General features: G+C 43.3%; 1 protein-coding gene across 5 annotated transcripts in view; it reads right to left on the bottom strand.

Moving 5' to 3' along the window:
• LOC127579391 (calcium-binding protein 1-like) overlaps positions 1-19,529 on the bottom strand; it is an 85,950-nt gene that overhangs the window by 14,943 nt on the left and 51,478 nt on the right. For 2 of the 5 annotated variants that reach the window (XM_052032157.1, XM_052032158.1), the window contains exon 1: positions 16,291-16,678. The exons of 2 other annotated variants lie outside the window; for them this stretch is intronic. In XM_052032157.1, coding sequence (XP_051888117.1) covers positions 16,291-16,386 — 96 coding nt within the window. In that variant the 5' untranslated portion in view covers positions 16,387-16,678. Of the gene's footprint in view, positions 1-15,454; positions 15,653-16,290; positions 16,679-19,529 lie in introns of those variants that run through there. One more of the 5 variants, XM_052032159.1, reaches the window with a different exon arrangement.

Raw genomic sequence — 19,529 nt, 5'->3', positions numbered from 1 at the left:
GTGCCACACTTGGTCAAGTGCTGCCTTGATGTCAAGGGCACTCAGCCTCACCTCTCCTCTGTTATCCAGCTCTGGTCCATGTCTGGTGTGCTCCTGGTGAAACCCAAACTGGGCATCAGGAAGCAGGTGAGTAAGCGCTGCTTGATAGCATTGTCAATGACAACTTCCATCATTTTGCTGATTGAGAACAGACTAATTGGGCAGTAATTAGCTGGATTGAATTTTTCCTGCTTTTCGTGAACAGTACGTACCTGGGCAATTTTTCACATTGTTAGGTAGATGTATGTTGTAATTGTATTGAAACAGCTTGGCTAGAGGCACAGCTTGTTCTGGAGCACAAAGTCTTCAGAACTACAGCTGGGATGTTGCCTTGTCCAAAGAGGCAGTTAACAGTCACATATATTGTTGGATCTGCAGGCATATATAAGCCAGACTGGGTAAGGACAGCACATGACAATTCATAGTTAAGGTTACCATGACTGGTTCTTTTTAAACCCAGATTTACCCCATTACTTGAATGTAAGTTCCCTTGCTGCCACAATGGAGCTCATGTCTCTGATCAATGGTGGTCCCATACCCAATCAGCCAAATTCTTCAAAACACGAGAAAATAGGAGGAGTACCCACCAGACTCCATCAAGCCTGTCTCACCATTCAATATGATCATGGCGGACATGACAGAGCAGTTGTTGAGATGTTTTCACTAGTGGGAGTCATTGATAATTGGTTTGTTATCGTCACACATACTGAGGTACAGCGGAAAACATTGTTTTGCATGCCATCCATACAGATCATTTCACAACATCATTACATCGAGGTAGTACAAGGGAAGAGCAGTAACAGAATGCAGAGAAAGTACAGTGCAGGCAGACAATAAGGTGCAAGGCCATAACGAGGTAGACTGTGAGGTCAAGAGTCCATCTTGTTATACAAGAGGTCCATTCAATAGTCTTATAACAGTGGGATAGAAGCTGTCCTTGAGTCTGGTGATAGTGTCACATGCATGGGGATAGAACTGCAAAGTAATTGGCTGGTTATTTTAAACTGAGGTGCATAGAAATTTCTTCTCTCAGAAGGCAGTGAATCTCTGGAATTCTTTACCCTAGAGGTAGTGGAAGTCACATCACTTGATATATTTTAGATGGACCTCAACTCCTCTTCTGGGCCAGTTCCCCGTAACCCTCAATTTTTTGATCTTTCAAGTATTTATCTATCTTCCTGAGAAGGTTCTTTTGGAAATCTGATACACCACTTCACCTCTACCCCTTCTCCCTGTTATATCCTCAAAGAATTCAAGTAAATTTGTCAAACATGATTGACCTTTCATAGAACCATGTTGACTAGGTTTGATTATATTCAACTTTCCTGAATGATTTCCTGTTTGATTATTGATTCTAGAATCTTGCCAATAATAAATGTCAAACTAACTGGCCTATAGTTCCCCACCTTCTGTCTTCCTCCATTTTTAAACAAGGGAGTCACATTAGTTGTTTGCCAAATGTTTGGTATCTTCCTGGAATTTAACGAGTTTTGAAAATTTTCAACCAATGGGTCCACTATCTCTGCAGCCATTTCCTTTTTAAATCCTTGGGTGTAGGCCAGAGGGTCCCAGAGATTTATCTGCCATTAGCCCCATGAGCTTCTCTAATACTTTACTCCTTCTGACTGAGATTTTTATGAGTTCTTTCCTATTATTTGAAATCAGCCCTTCTGTTATCTTAGGGATATTTTCAGTGTCCTCCACTGTGAAGACTGATGCAAAAAATTGATTTAACATGCCTGCCATTTCTTTGTTTCCTGTTATTAATTCATCAGCCTCATTCTCTAGAGGTTCCCCACCTACATCAGCCACCCCTTCCTACCTGTATACTACTGATGGGTCTGCACTGCCACTGGAATAATTGAGGTACTCAAGTGTGTGGATTGTTCAGCCAAGTTCTTGGCTTAACAACATCAGAACCTAACCAATGGACCACCACCATACTCTGTGTACTGAACCTGTCTTCAAGACCAAATCCTTCAAATGAGTCTAATAACAAGCATTCGGATTAGTGTCAATAACTGAAATACAAAATAAGCATCTTCCCTTCTAAATAAACTCAATTTCTTCTCCCCATTTCTGAGATGATTGTATAGACTACTATTTTCACATAAAGAGTTAACTTTCCTGAAGCTTCTCCTCCCATTTCAAGCATCTCCTAGGCTGGGGTTAATCATGAACAGAGGGCCTCTGTCATTATGAGAGATGTGACAACATATAAACTATGCTGAGTGGGCAGTAGATGTCCTTGTCAGGTACATCATGGTGCTTGCACCAAGATATTCCCCCTCCCCTGATCTTTTGCCTGCTCAACTATTCTCTGTGGGGGAATGTTATTAATAGGTACACCCTGGTGTTAATTATAGGCTAACCCCAATTAATAATAGCAAATCTGCCTCTCAGTTAATAGTTGCCTGCAAATCTCAGGGGAGAAACTGGATTAACAAAGTCAGAATAAGCCAATGCTTTTGTTCTTTCCTCTTGGAGAGAAGCTGCTTGGTAATTGACAGATTCCATCCCTAATTCTTTCTGATTTGTTGCTGTTTTATGGATGTGACATGCCAGCAAATCAGGTGCAAGTGTGATATATACTTTGCATACGTGGCCTGGACACATGAAACGTGCCTACTGGCATTTTCCTCTCTGTGAATGATAATGGGTTGTGCATTGTGCCGGGGCACCAGTCCATTCACAACGGATCCAACCTGTGCAATTACTGACCACAGAAGCCCCAATTCGGGATAGGCTTGAAATTTTAGGGGAACTGATTTGCCATCAGTACACTCATCCCCGCAACAAATGTTTGCTGTGAAGAGGATACAAAAACAAAAAAAAATGTTGGAAACACTCAGCAGGTCAGGCAACATCTGTGGGAAGAGAAACAGTTAATGCTTCAGATGTTAAGTCTTTCAACAGACCTCAAATGTTATCTTCTTCTCTTCCCACATGTTGCTTGACCTGCTGAGTATTTCCAGCATTTCTTGTTGTTATTTCAGACTTCCAGCATCTGCAGTTTTTTTTCAGGGATTTGTGTCGTTCCGAGCAGTAATCACTGCTATGATGCAGGACAAGGAGCAACTGATTGGTGCACAGCAAAGCAATGATGCTCAGGGTTATGAGGAGGATGCAAAGAGGCTCAAGTGTTATTTAGGCATGTGCGCAAATGCATGACAGATGCAGTCTAAGTGAGGTTATTCACTTTATTTCCAAAAGCAGATTGACAGACTATTTTCTGAATGGTGATACAGTGGGGAAAGGAGATGAACAAGGCGACCTGGGTGTTCTTGTACACTAGTCACTGAAAGTAGGTGTTTAGATGCAGTAAAAAGTTTGGAACAAAAATGGTATTTTGTCCCTCTTTGCAAGAGGATTTGAGTACAGGAGCAAGGATGTTTTGCTGCAGCTCTACAGGGTCTTGACGAGACCACACCTTGTTTTGTGTGCAGCTTTGGTTGTGATGGAGGGAGAGTAGCGAAGGTTAGTAGAGTGAGTCCTCGGATGGCAGGACTGATGTACAAGAAGAGATTGGATTGATTACGCCTATCTTCACTGGAGTTTAGAAGAATGAGCAGAGATCTCAAAGAAACCTATACAATTCTAACAGGATGGAGGCAGGATGTTCCCCATGGCTGGAGAGTCCAGAAACCGGGGTCAAGCTTCAGGATACAGGGTACATTCTTTGGAACTGAGATCAGGAGAAATTCCTTCATCCAGAGGGTGCTGAACCCTTGGGATTCTCTACCACAGAAGGTAGTGCAGGACGTATCTAAGCCCTGAAGAGGTGGAGTGGAGGTCAGGTACTGGTGAAAAAGAAATGGGAAAGAATGATGTTCCAAATATATTCAAGAAGGTAGATATATTTCCAAATCTTAAAGAGATCAAGGGATATGGGGAGAAGACAGGGTGGATGATCAGCACTGATAATATTGAATGGTGGAGCAAGCCCAAGAGCTGAATGGCCTACTCTTGCTCCTATACCCTATGTTTCTATGAGATCTGCTTTTAGTGATACTGATGAAGGGATAAACATTGGTCAGGACCCCAGTGAGAAGTACAAGTGAAGTTATCTACTTTGGTTCCAAAAGCAGTAAAACAGATTATTATCTGAATGGTGACAGACTGGGGAGAGGGGAGGTACGTCGAGACCTGGGTGTTCCTTGTACACCACTCACTAAAGGTAAGCATTTAGATGCATATTTGAAATAATGAAGTGTGTTAATCTACTATCGTCTTATGCTGTTCCTTTTGCTAGCCTTACTAAACAGCCGGAGGTAGAACTGGTTGCACACCTCTGAAGCCTCAGTGATGATGTGTGAGGAACCACTACACGTTTTAAGTGTTGGTTCCCTGTGGCAAAATTCTTTTGCGTACAGGGCCCAAGGTGTTGACTGAAATCTGCAGAGGAGAAGGAAAGGTCAGAGTTTTGACTTGTAAGGGATGGAAGAAACTGAAGATTGGGTCGGGGTATAGGGAAGGAGTGTGGGTGGGGTATCATAACTGCTAGGATTGGATCTAGGCAGCAAGGTCATGGGCTCGATTAGCTGAGGGTACAGAGGAACTTGGATTGTGGTATGGAGGGGGCTCAAAGGACTTCACTGCAATGTAAGGGAAGTTTGTAACTAAGGAGCTGGAAAAGTTGTTAAACGTCTTGTGCTACAGGATCTTATATGCATAGGGCCCCATGGGCATGGAGCAGGTCATGCTGTTCATGCTTTTGAATGAACACCATCCACTGTCACCTCGAGTACAAACATCCAAGTGGCGTGGGTATGTGCATTGCATGTCTCAGCCCTGGGGAGGTGGACTGGAGGTCCAGTGGTGGTGAAAAAAGAGAAGAAATGGCAAAGATGTATCAGATCGTTCTCACAGATCTCGTAACAGAGCAGTGGCGATATGGGGTTGCCTTGCCATTGTGTCAGTAACAAGGACTGAGAAGAAATTGGAAAAGGTAAAAGGCCAATAAAATTCTGCAACCCAACATGGCAGAAATAAGTGTGAGCATCCTGGCATTCCCACTGCACGTGTCTCACCCTGACAGGGTTTGAAGAGAGGAATTCAGCTGGGTTTATCTCTGCCAGGATAGTGCCAGATCCTTGTATGGTCACCCTGAGTAATTTGAAAGCACACCTGACCAGCATGTTCCCATTGAACAACCCCCCCCCCCCCAAATTTTTATAGAGGCACGATAGAAAGCATGCTATCCAGATGCGTCACTGCTTGGTACAGCAACTGCTCTGCCCGAGACCACAAGAAACTGCAGAGAGTTGTGGACACAGCTCAGCACATCACGAAAAACAGCCTCCCCTCCATCGACTCTGTCTACACTTCTCACTGCCTTGGTAAAGCAGCCAACATAATCAAAGACCCCACCCACTCCGGACATTCTCTCTTCTCCCCCTCCCATTGGGTAGAAGATACAAAAGCCTGAAAGCACGTACTACCAGGTTCAAGGACAGGTTCTATCCTGCTGTTAAAAGACTATTGAATGGTCCCCTTGTATGATAAGGTGGACTCTTGACCTCACAATCGACCTTGTCATGGCCTTGCACCTTATTGTCTGCCTGCACTGCACTTTCTCTGTAACTGTAACACTTTAATTTGCATTCTGTTATTGTTTTTCCTTTTCTCCTACCTCAATGTACTGATGTGATCAGGCAGCATCTGTGGAAAAAGAAATCATATTAACGTTTCAGGTCTTCAATGTTGCCTGACCTGCTGAGTATATCCAGCATTTTCTGGTTTTATTTTAGATTTCCAAAATCAGCAGTTTTTTTTCATTTTTATTTACTGGCTTTACAGTAACTTTCACAACACTGGGATATCTTAAGAAATTGACTTTTTTTGTTCTGATTGCATATAGTTTATGTTTAATTTATGTTTTTCTTGTGAATGCTGCTTATATGATGCCATGTGCCTGTGATGCTGCTGCAAGTAAGGTTTTCGTTGCACCTGTGCACACATGTACTTGTGCATATGGCAATAAACTCAACTTTGACTTTGAAATTCATAGACATTGAAGTGGAAATGCATTTACTCCAGTAATGGAGAGAATTTTGACAATCAAACAGCCCATAGCAGGGTCCAGCAACAACTGGATAACTGATGGATAACAGGACTAGGACTCCCCTGCCTTCCTACATGAGAGCACAGACAGAGACTCAGTTCAATGTCGCATCCACAAGTCAGCACTTTTGGACAGTGCAGCAGTCCCTCGGTGCTCCTCTGCAGAGTCACCCTGGTGCTTGTGCTCAAGTCTCAGGGGTGCAGCTCGAGCCAAGCACCTTCTGATTCAGAAGCGAGGACCGCCACTCGGAACAGGCTGACAGCTTGAATGACATTTTTGTTCAGTCCCCAGCACAGCTTATAAAAAAAGCGTGCTAAAGGCCGTGTACGATAGTGACAATCAAATCAATAAATGAGGATTACCAAGCATACATTTCTGGATTCCATCAGCCTGCTTTTATATACCCCACAGACCACCGAGTTAATGTTAGTGCTGGACTGTAATTTCGAGCTTCATTCCCTCCACCCACACATTTGTTCTGGCCAGAGACTGACAGTCATGGCGTGTTTACACAAACTGGCTACTCAGACTGACAATAATAAATAGAGAATACCATCACTGGTGCCCAGGAGAAATTAGAAGGGAATGAATCACATAGAAGGGTTAGATGAATTCATAAACATGGAGCACAAAGTCAGAGCAGTTACATGAATCATAAGACAGCATAACAGCTTTGAAATTACCACATCTCGATATTTAATATGGACTTTGCATAGTGTTTTTTCCTGGTTTTCATCCCCTTTCTCCTTAAAGTGTGAGTCATGCAGAAGGATAATTACTTGGGTGTTGGGATCCTTCAGACACCTCAGCTCAACAATCATCATTTAGTACTGAATACGGTGAGTGCCGATACGCTATTTGGCTGTGAGAGCATCATCGCCAGATCTGACCCGCCAATCACAGGGGCTGCACAGGTCTGTTCCAGGGCCTGGAACTCACTACCATTGCACTCTGCCATTCTACCACTGACAAACAACGAGGGTGATGGTAACATCCTCACTGCCAACCGCATCATGGATTAACTCAACGCAGCAAGGTAACATGCTTTCTTAGTCTCTGTGCCTCACTACCTGACTGTGCACTGCATTTACCCTCTGACCAGCAGAACGATTGTATCTCACTGACCGAGACTCTCAGGAAGATCAGTACTTTCCTTCCACACTAGTACAGGATTGCTCCACACAAGAACACAGTTCTGATATAGTCATGTAATTATACACAGAGATGTTTGAGAGCTGAACACTGCAAAATGCTTTGATCATTATATACTATTCTGCAAAAATAATTATAATTGTCTTCTTTAATGTGTAATAATGACACAACTGACATGGAATTGAACAATATTTTTACAGCATTGCATGGGTGCTCCACAGCAACAGAAAATATAACAGCAAAGATCTACACAGAAAGAATTACTTGCTGATGTTTTTCTTTCATTGCTTTTCCAGACATGGACATCACTGATATTGCCCAACACCAGGGTGCCCTGAGGTGGGAGGAATTGGCCTCCTTTTCGATACGTATGAATGACTTTCTTATCAACCAGAATATTACGCAATAGAGTGATACCGCACAGCAGGAGGCCATTTGGTCCATCAGGCCTGCCCCAGCTCTTTGCTAGAGGAACCAAATTAGTCCCATTCCCTTGCTTTGGAGTCTGTATTTCACAGATGGAGACCCTCAGGGAACATGATATACTGTTTCCACATTAATGTAAGAGGCTCCGCAGAAGAACACAGGGTAATCTTGCCATGAATATTTAAACAGCCATGGTTAATTTATTTCTATTATTATTTGTTTATAACTATAATTCTGATTTCTACCAATCAAACAAATGGAGTTTCAGTCTGGTATATGTTAGTTTTGACTATTGTTTGAAGCGTTTTAACACCCTATTTTCATGGTAGATAAATTAAATATTAAGTAGAATGAAGTAGAAACATAAAATGAAATGGCACACAAAAGAAACAAGAGGCACAACGTGTCTGTGCAGCTCACTGGTAGGTCTCTCAAAGTCGAGCTTGTTGCCATCTGCACAAGTCCATGTGTGCACAGGTGCAATGGAAAACTTACTTGCAGCAACATCACAGGCACATAGCATTAGAAACACGCATTCACAAGAAAAACATAAATTAAACATAAAGTATATAAAGGGAGAACACAATTAGAGCAAAAAAAAGTCCACTGTAATTCATAGTGGTCATAGTGGTGCCATACTGAAGCAGTGATTAGGGTCGTACAGGTTGGTTCGAGAAATGAATGGTTGAAGGGAAGTAGCTGTTCTTGAACCTGGTGGTGTGAGACTTCAGGCTTTTGTACCTCCTGCCCGATGCAAGAAGATGGCATGGCCTGGATGATGGGGATCTTTGATGATGTATGTTGCCTTCCTGAGGCAGTGCCTTATGTAGATACTACCGATGGTGGGGAATGATGTGCCGGTAAAGTATTGGGCTGAGTCCACTACTCTCTGCAGCTTCTTACATTCCTGCACATTCAAACTGCTGTACCAGACCATGATGCAACCATTTATTCCCACTGTGCTACTGTCACTCCATTGCTCTGTAAGTTTGTAGCACATATGCATTCTAATCTCAATTTAATATTACTAGTGAGTCTGCTACCATCACCCTTTCAGGCAGTACTGCCCCTGCTGTTCTCTGGTATGGATATGTGTGTCCAATCATCCTGCACCTCCTGATCCCCAAGTCAGCCAGCAAGGGGTAGCCAGGTTTCAGCAGCAGCTAGTCCTCAGCCAACGTATCGCTGAGACCCACCCCCAGAACACTCCAGTTGCCTTTGTCAAAGTTGTCAAGGCCTCACAAGGGGGTTTAAATGCCTCTGAGACAGTCACACTTAAAACTAATAAAATTGCTTCATATAATTAACATCTATTATAAACACTTCAAAATGCAAATAATTAAAAACACGCACATTTAAAAAAACTGAACTTTTCTTTCTCTTCCTCATCTCCAGGTCAGGAACTAGCTTCAAAAGAATGGGAAGTCCTGTCACATACTTGCTCTGCAGGATTTCCCAGAGTAGTGCTGGGGAACCTGGGACAGTGAAACTCTGTCTGTCACTCAGCTTCAGACAGGGCTACCCAAGTCCGGGATCTGCTTAATCCTTCAGTACCATTGCTCACAGCCAGTTCTACTCAGGCCAATATTATTCACTGCATTGAAAAAGAATGTTCCCATTGCTGCCTCTATCCTTTTGCCAATTACCTTCAATCTGTCTTCTGATTTGCAACCCTGCTGCCACTGGAAGTGGTTTCTCCTTACACTATCAAAATCATTCATGATTGTGAACATCTCTGTGAAATCTCTGCTCTAACCCCATATTCACATATCGCTGAAAAAACTCACACTACACCACAAGTCCTCTTCATGACCCCTCCAATGTCTTGATATTCTCCCTGATGTACGAGCCCAGATTTGAACACAATACTCCAGCTGAAGGCTGGCTGGTGTTTTATGAAGGGTTTAAATTAGCTTTGTTGCTTTGTTCCCCTGTTAGGAAAGCCAAAGATCTTGTGTTTTGCTTTAAACAGCCTTGCCGACATGATGTGGGTATTTCACCTCTATACATTCATTTTAAAATTATACCATTCATTTATATTGTTCTTCTCATTATTCCAAACAAAATGCATCACCGCACAGTTCACATCAATTTTCACGTCATCCATCAGTGCATTTCACCAATTTATAATCCCCTGAAGTCTGTTACTGTCCCCCTCATTGTTTATTTTATTTCTGAAAATTGTCTTCAAACTTGGAAATTATTTCCAATTCCGGGTCATTAATATATATCAAAAGGAACTGTAGTCTCTGAAGTCACCATAGTATACCTCTTTCTAGTCTGTAACACAATTCCATATCAGTCACTGTCTTAACTAATATCAGAACCATGTTGTCACTATCCTTTTAGTCCCAAAAGCTTTAATTTGCCAATGTCTATTATATAATAATCTCATAAATGACTTTCTGAAGTCTAAAGACGCAATATCAACCACACTTGCTTACATTACATCAAAGTACACAGTGAAGTCAGTTAAACATGATTTGCCTGCAATAAATTTGTGCAGGATTTCACTACTTAGCCTGTTTCTTTTCCTCCCCAAATGCCAATTCATTTGAAACAGAAACAGAAAATGCTTGGAAGTATTCAGCATCTGTGGAAAGAGAAGCAGAGCAAACTAACAAAAGATTAGCTCTGTTTCTCTTTCCATAGATGCTGCCTGACCTGCTGAGTGTTTCCAGCATTTTCTGTTTTTGTTTCAAACTTCCAGAATCTGCAGTTTTTGTTTTGATTTTCATTTGCTGTTTATTAATTTGACCCTGAATTCTCTCTATAAGCTTCTCCACTAGTCATGACTGGACTGAAGTTGCAGGTTAATCCATCTCCCCTTCCAAACAAACATATAACATTTGCAATCCTCTAGTGCTATGACACTACCTCCTTATCTAAAGATTGCCAGTCTCTCCAATTTCCACCCATACTTTCCTCTGGGAAGCAATCCATTCAGACCAGATCACTGTCAATTTTAAACACTGTTATTAGCCAAATTTTGGTCAGTGTATTCTGTTATTGTAATCAGACAAACTGTGCAGTTCCCATCACAAAGGGAAATGAAGCAGATAATATAAAAGTAACCATTGTATGCTGGTGTCTGACTTCCAAGCTCTGGTGAGCAGGAGCACAGAGCTCCACAGGGCTCAGACCTCCTGCAAGCAAACTGACAAGACTAATCATCTTCTCTTCTGTGCTGCTCAGCATCATGCAAAGTCCAGCCGCCTCAGCAGATCAACAACCTGCACTTATACAGCAACTTCAGGGTGGCTAAATGTCCCATTGTACTTTACAAGAACCTTAGCAAACTCAATTTGACAATGAGCTACCTGAGGTATTATAGCAGATGAGGTAGGTTTTAAGAAGATAACTGGGCAGAAAGATTTAGAGAGGAACTTAAAAACATATAAGAGCACAAGAAATAGAAGCAGGAACAGACCACTGGCCCCTTGTGCCTGCATCACACCTCAATAAAATTTTGGTTGTATTCTTGATCTAGCCTCACCACAGACCTGTACAATTGGAGGAAGATGTCTTTTCCTTCAGTTGCACTTTCTTGCACTAACCCTATATTCCTTGATTCCTTTAATATCTGAAAATCTATCAATCGCTGCCTTGGATATTCTCAGTGGCTGATTCACCATACCTTCTTAGGTAGAGAATTCCAAAGATTCAGTACGGTCTGAGTAAATGAATTTTCTTCTTATCTCAGTTCTGAATGGCTGACTTAGTATTGTGACCCTTTACTCTGGATAGCCCAGCTAGTGGAAACTTCAACCTTGCATCTATCCTGTCGAGCAACTTAGGAATTTTGAGTAACAAACAATCAGCTGGAAGAATTCAGCAGGTCAAGCAGCATCTGTGGAAGGAATTGCCGATGTTCGTCTCTTGTGTCTCCAACTTTGGAATTTTGTTTGTTTCAATGAGATAACCTCTCAGTCTTCTAAATTCAAGACACTATAGGGCCAGTCCACTTAACTTCTCCTTATCTGATAAACCTGTCATGCCAGGAATTAATCTGGTGAACTATCCCTGCACACTCCCTCTATCAGAAGTACATGCTTCCTTATGTTGGGAGACCAGACCTGGACACAATATTTTACATATAGTTTCACTGCGAGCCTGTAGATATCTCAACTCTTATGCTCAATCTTCTTGCAATAAAGGAGGCAACATACTAGTTGCCTTCTTAATTGCTTGCCTGCATGCTGCTTTCAAAGATTTGTGTACAAGGATATCCAGGTCCTTCTGAACACCAACACCTTTCCAGCTCTCACCATTTAAAAAACACTCTTTCTACCAAAGTGGGTGGCCTAACGTTTTTCCACATTATATTCTATCTGCCATGTCCTCGCCCATTCACTTAACCTGTTTATATCTCCTGAAGCTTCTCTATATCTTCCTACAGCCTTCATATCCACTTAGCTTTGTACAATCACCCAGCTTGGGTCTACATTGTAATTGATCTCCTCATCCAAATAGTTGACATAACAGCTGGGGCCCCAATGCCAACGCTATAGCACCCAACTAGTAATAACCTCCCAATCCAAAAATGACCCATTTGTTCTTCATCTCTGTTTTCTGTCCATTCCTCACTGACACAATTCCTTAATTCACAGCAATATTTTATCCTCAATACCATGAGCTCCAAATTATGTTCAATAATCTTTTCTGGCGGCATTGTATGAAAGTCCAAATACAACACATTAAGGGATTCACCCTTATCTATTCTGCTGGTTACAGCCTTAAGAAATTCCAACAGATTTATCAAACATGATATTCCTTTCATAGGTCCATGCTGACCCTGCCTAATCTTGTCATTATTTTCCAACTGTCCCATTACCACTTCATTAAGAGTTCCCAGCATTTTCTCCACTACTGTGGCTAACTGACACACAGACCTGCACTCTCGCTCTCCCTCCTTTCTTAAATGGTGGGGTTACACTTGCAACCTTTGGGAGACAATCTCATGTCTTTGAAATCTGGAAGATGACAACCAGAGTAGAGCCAGCACCTTCAAAGCTGCTGGATGCAGGTCATCAGATCATTGGGATTTATTGCCTTTCAGTCCCACTAAGTTCTCCAGCACAAATTTTTTACTAATTTCTTTGAGCTTCATCTTCACTCTCGACTTGCCATTCTTCACTATTTCTGGGAGGTATTCTGCATCTATTTCCATGAAGGAATACTGGAAATTCTGAAGCATTGTATCTACCTGCAGTAGACATCTCAACGCACAGAAGATACCACCAACATCGTCTCTGCAAAATCCTCATAATCCACTGGCAAGATAAGCAAACCAATATCAGCATTCTCTCCTAGGCCAACATCTCCAGTATTGAGGTCCTAGTTATATCTAGTTGACTCCGATGGGTAGACTACCTTGTTTGCACTCATGACCACAGACTCCAGAACAGCTTCTCTTTTCCAAGCTCTGTCATGGCAAGAGATTACCAGGTGGACAGAGAAAATAATACAGGTATGTTCTCAAAGCCTCCTTGAAAAAATGCAACATCTCACTGAGTCTTGGGAATCTTGGTGCACAATCATCTGGAGCACATGGCAATCCAGCACAAGTGGTGGAAGGAGTTCACAACCTCCCAAACCATCCACCCACCACACCCTGCCAGGCACTTGCTGCCCCACCAGATCTGTGGGTCCACTGAATTGGGGTGGAACTAAGTCATTCTCGATCCTGAGGAACTACCAAGAAGAACATCTATGAGTGTCCTTGTTTGAAGCAGGTCTCATCAATCACATGGTTCCTCAGCAAATTAGGATTCCAAGGGGACCAGATTAAAGAGCAGCAATACTGGGGGTCACACTGAAACAGGTTTACTGTTGTGTATGATAACATGTGGGGCAAGAATTTCAATGATGGTTTGGTGTCAATGTGGCCTTTTAGAAGAGACCACGCGTGGGAATTTTTCAACATAGTCTCTCCCATTGAATATTGCTAGGAATTTCTGCCATGGGGGGCAGGTTATTCAGTGTTTTGCTCACCCCTTCACCCTTCAATTTCAGTCACATTCACACTTCGGCAAATTCCTCGTTTCATGGAAGGCCTTGCTCATCCCCTGCCATCAGCAGCGCCCCCTCCAGGAAATTTCACCCAAAACATCCAGTTCTAAATAACAATTACTTTGAATGGGAACCACCTAGATAAAAGTCATTTGCGCCCCACCCCTATCATTGCAAACACTACAATGCCTTGACGCAAACAGCAGTGTGCTACGAAAGACATTTGTGTCACTTAGGAAGAACGTCCCACTAAAGGCACAGGCTTTTCATTCATCCATACAACACAGAGGCATGCCCTTCTGCCCACCAAGTCCCTGCCCAACATCAAGCTACCTTTTACATTAATCCTACACAATTCCCATTCTTATTCTCCCCTCATTCCCATCCGTTCACCCACACACCAGGGGCAATTTACAGTGGCCGATTTACCTGCCCACCTGCACGTGGGAGGAGAGCAGAGGGCCCAGGAGATCACAGAGAGAACACACAAACTCCACACACACAACACCGGAGGTCAGGATCGAACCTGAGGGGGTGGAGCTGTGCCACTCTACCACTCAACTGGCCCATTCTCCAAAAAACACACAAGAACGACACACATACAGGTTGATAAAACTGTGTCATCTTGACCAGATTCTCACTCACCACAGTGACAAGTGTTGTATTAAACAACCCTTCTTTTATACCAAGAAATTTAATTAATTTCCACATGGGACCTGACTGAGGTATACAACATTACGGGGAGTAGGAGAGTTGAGGGAGATATTTTTCACCCAGTGTGTGGATGGTTGGAATCTGGAATGCACCGCCAGTGGGTCTGCTGAAGACGGGTACTCTCACAGCATGTACTGGCGTATTTAGACGAACACTTGAAACGCCATGGCATTCAAGGCTAGGGGCCGAGTGCTGGAAGTGGGATTGGGATAGGTAGTTGATGACGAGCCTGTGGGATATTTTACTTGATCTTCCGATCATAGAAAACAATGGAAGTGCCAAATTGGGCGGTAAAGTTCCGGGTGACGGCCAACTCATTGGTCCCAAAAATCATCTCCAAAGCTGCACAGCGCAGGGAGAACGCGCAAAGAGGATTAAAGCTGCGAAGGATCAGAGAAATCCAGAGAAAGTTGAACGCTGCCTTCTTAATCCACCTCCTCGGAGCCGCGCCTACGGACAGACCCGCGCCCCGATGGCGAGGACAAACCGAGGTCGGCGCTCTGAAAAGCAACGTAACCTTCGCCGGTGACCGGGGTTGAGCTGATGCAAGGACTGGCGGACTAATGGGACCAGAGCACTTATTGCTGGATCGGGTCGAGGCGCCAAACGCCAATAATGTGCTTTCCCTTTCTGCTAAACCAAGCTCTGCCAAGTAATTTTGTTTTTGGTTCTCTTTGGGCTACCGCTCATACAGCGGGACAGAAGATTTAAAAGGAGAGCCTCCCTAGATTCAGAGTGGGAGCTGAACGTGAATAGAAGTGTGCCTCTACACGCCAAACAGAAGCGTGTCTCTACACACCAAATGTATTGAGTGTAAGCTTTGATCTCTGCTATATTAAATGAATTAAGAATTGTCGTAATTGTTACAAATTTAGGGAAACAAAGTGCAAAAACAAGAGTGCTCAATCTGCCTGCTGCAAATGATCACTGACATATGAGGAAGGAGGTGGGGGGGGGGAGTAAAAGGGAGGGGGATGTGACAGGGACTGAATGCAATGCAGCGAGACCTTCTGATGGATGGGTAAGTTCCAGTTAAGACTTACGTACAGCCTGCCTTTCTGCGAAGCCTTTCCTGAGGAATATGCAGGCTGGCCCCAGGAGATTGTGCATGAGCGCGCAGTTGTGAGCGAGAGCGAACAGGGGCTCCTGGTAGTGGTCGGCTGTAGGGTGCGCTGCCGTTCCATCCGCCACCGTCTCCTCGCTGGTCCTGACTACTTTGTAGCTGCTTTTGTCCTCGTACCGAATCTTTCGCACCCCGAGCACCAGCACAGAAAACAGAGCATTCATTTCGCTTCAAGAAAATACACTGATCACTCTGCTATTTTTTTTCTGAAGGAAATCTCCATGCATTGCCCTGCTCTGCTTTTCACTACGGGTTAAATTAGGGCGAAAAAGTTCTTGCATGCGGACAAACATTACACAGGATTTTTGTTTAAATCCTCTCTCCTCAATGTACTATTTGAATATTCAACGCACATGCAATGCAGCTCCCGGCAGGGAACTATAGAGAACGATGTTTAGTAATGCGGACACAGCGCTGAATATACCTCCCTGGTTTTATTTGTAAACGAATCTGGGAGAAGATACGACACGTGCACAACACAGAGCCCACTGGTTCAAAACGAGGACAATCACACCACAGTACCAAACAATACTTTGTAAGGTGTTGTCTTGAATTTTAAATTCGATTTAGACTCCAGTGAAACTCAAAGCTGTTGACTTGCTCCATAGCTGGGGGGTGGTCTCTCTGTCCAATATATTGACCCCCAGCCCGCGACCCCATGCGTTTTCCTGATCGTCGCCCTGAGCATTCGGTTGCACACATATTTAGGCACTACATCTATATATTACAGAAACAATTCCTTCCAAACTGTGACACATACCTTCTGAGATAGATTTCTGAGCGGCGATTTGACACAGTTGCCCATATTTTCCTCACAGGTGGTAACACCAGGTCTGCCCGCTCTAGAGAGTCCCATCAAATGTAATCTTTACAAAGAAACCGAGCCGTTCTTGAAGTCCTATCCATGAGCTAAGAGGTTCGCTGGAGCTGCCCGTGGGTCGCAGGCTGGAGATGAAACGTGTAATCCAGGGCGGATTAATGCCCCACCAGGCACACTAATGAATGTTTGTGGTGACGAAGGGTGGATTTTGAGTGGGATTTAGTAGCTGGGATGAAGTGACTTTAAATTACCAGCCGCGGAATCGAACTCTCGGCCGGTCCTTCTCACACTGATTGGCGATGCGCTCCTACCCGCACACAGTGCAAACTGCAACACTTCAAGATCCGACTGACTGGGCGCCAGTGACGAGGCAACAATCGACGCAGCATCGATCAAACACCGGACCTGTTTACGAACGGAAGCGCAAACTTTGTGGAAGTTGCGGCGCAGAGCAGTATCACTGCGCCAGGACATCCAACACGCAGCCCGGCTGAGCCCAGGCAGGCAGCGAACGCCTGGTCACTCTGAGAGATTTAGTTTTGCTTAGTATTCCTGGTCAGGCGGGAAAATAGGAGAGGAAATCTTCAGCGCAGTTATGACGCGGTGCACGAAGATCCAAGCCACTCATGGAGCAATTGTAACACTGCAGTTATATAGCAACAGGATAATGAGGCGGTCACAACCGAAACCTTCAGTCCACTCTGCATTCAAACTAATTTTTGTCGTGGAATAATATATTATCCAGCAGACAATACATAACATAGCAATTGGGATTCGGTGCTAGAAAAGTTAATTATATAATTTGAAGCGATTTTGAAATAAAATGCATAGATTACGCCAAACCCAACCTGTTTCCCTGCACGCGTTGTCACCAAGCATAAACTCTTAGAGTAAACGAAAATCAAAAACTGCAAATGCTGGAAATGAGAAATAAAAACCAAACTGAAAATACCAGAAATACGCAGCAGGTTAGATGGTATCTGTGGAAAAATAACAGTTGACGTTTCAGATCGAAGATCCTTCATCAGAACCCTTCACCAGTTCCGATGAAGGGTCTTCAACTTGAAAGGTTGACTGTTTCTCTTTCCACAGATGCTGCCTGACCTGCCGAGTCTTTCCAGCATTTTTGTTTCAAAAATCTCTTAGAAATCCGGTTATGAGAATAATTTGAAGGTGGGAATCATGCTCCCCCAACATGTGTATGGATTAATTCACAAACTCACAGTTTACTTTGTGAGCTCGTCTTAATTTGGATACATGTAGTTTTGTTTGAAAGAATACCAAGGAGGTCATGGGGTAGACTATGGAAACAATGTGATGTCTGAAGAATCATATTAAGTCTTAGATACTGCAGACCATTCAGCTCATCACAGTGCAGATTGCAAAAGAGCTGCCTAGCCTCATCCACCATCCAGTTCCAGCACTAGATTCTGCAGTTTATGACACACATCCGAGCACTTTTTGACACACATCCGAGCACTTTTTAAATGACATAAGGGTTTCTGCCTCTACCTGGGTTTCAGGCACTGAGTTCCTGACCCCTCGCACCCTCTGGTTATTTCTCCTCTCCTTCCCCCCAACACTAATCCCTCTACCATAGATCTAAAGTAATTGGTAGAAAGATCAGAGGAGGGATGAGGATTTTTTTGGTCTGAGATGGTGGTAGAGGCAAATTATACACAATTTTTACAAGAAAGCATAATAGAACAAAAAAAGTCAATTTTATTGCAAAGTGATCAAAGTGGTCATAGTGCTGCTAAACTATAGTGATCAGGGTTTTGCCGGTTGGTTCAAGAACTGAATGGTTGAAGGGAAGTAGCTGTTCTTGAACCTGGTGGTGTGGCACATCAAGCTTCTGTACCTCCTGCCCGATGGTAGCTGCCCGGACGGTGGGGATCTTTGATGATGGATGTTGCCTTTTTGAGGCAGCGTATCCTGTAGATACTACTGATGATGGGGAAGGATGTGCCGTGATGTATTGGGTAGAGTCCACTACTCTCTGCAGCTTCTTACATTCCTTTGCATTCGAATTGCTGTACCAGACCATGATGCAACCAGTCTGGATACTTTCAACAGTACATCTGTAGAAGTTTGTTAGAGTGTTTGGTGACAAGCCGAACCTCCTTAACCTCCTGAGGAAGTAAAGTCGCTGGCGTGCTTTCATTATGATTGCATCTATGTGCTGGGCCCAGGACAGGTCATCTGATATGTTAACACCCAGGAATTTAAAGCTGCTGACTCTCTCCATTGCCGATCCCCCAACGTAGACTGGCGCCCATTCGCCCTCCTTCCCCTTCCTGAACTCAACAATCAGCTCTTTGGTTTAGCTGACGCTGAGCAAGATCAACCGGGCAACTAAAAGGAATATTACTGAATGTGTAATTCTTAGATAGCAAGAGAGGATGAGCGAATGGTCCAGACCTTCACGAGTGCTAAAATGAGTACTCCTTCAATTTGCCACGTGTAAACTTAGCCCACTGAAGTGAATGATAGAGATAACAAGTTTTAGATTCTAAATTTTATTAAATAAGTAGGAGACATTCAAACCACCTATCATCCCAGACGCAGTGCTCTGAAGAGAGAAAGGAAGGATGGAAAGGAACTTGTACTGACGTAGCATGCTTCATGGCCTTGAGGCATCCCAAAGCACTTTACACCCCATAAAGTAGTTTTGAAGTGTAGCAAGTGCAACATCTGATTAAAGCCCAATAAGCTTTCACAAACAGCTATGAGTATTACTTTGTGGCGTTGGCTAGGAGATAAATATTGGCCAAGATGCCTGGGAGAATGATCTCACTCTGAAGTGTAATAAGGCCTTTTATTTCCACCGGACAGTTTAGTGTTTGATCTAAAAGGCGGCACCAACAATGGCAATCCCCAAGTTCTTTCCTGAATGCCAAGGGACACAATTATATCTAGAGTAAGGGAACATAAACATTAACTCATGCAGGTCCAAAGTGAAGGGGTTACATAGAATATTCTGAAACTCAATCAATTTCGTGTAACCAATGATGAATGACAAGAAATGTATAACAAATTTATTGTGTTGTGTTGAAGCATTAATATACAAAGCTTGAAACTTGTCAATGGGCCTGATCACAATGCAAATGTTTTATTCCACATTTTGTGTGAAAATCTACCAACTTTTTTCCTGCATTAATTGTTCACAGAATCATGGA

This window comes from Pristis pectinata, chromosome 17 (genome assembly GCF_009764475.1).
Source record: "Pristis pectinata isolate sPriPec2 chromosome 17, sPriPec2.1.pri, whole genome shotgun sequence".
NCBI lineage: Eukaryota > Metazoa > Chordata > Chondrichthyes > Rhinopristiformes > Pristidae > Pristis > Pristis pectinata.
This window is presented reverse-complemented; position numbering and strand designations above follow the sequence as displayed.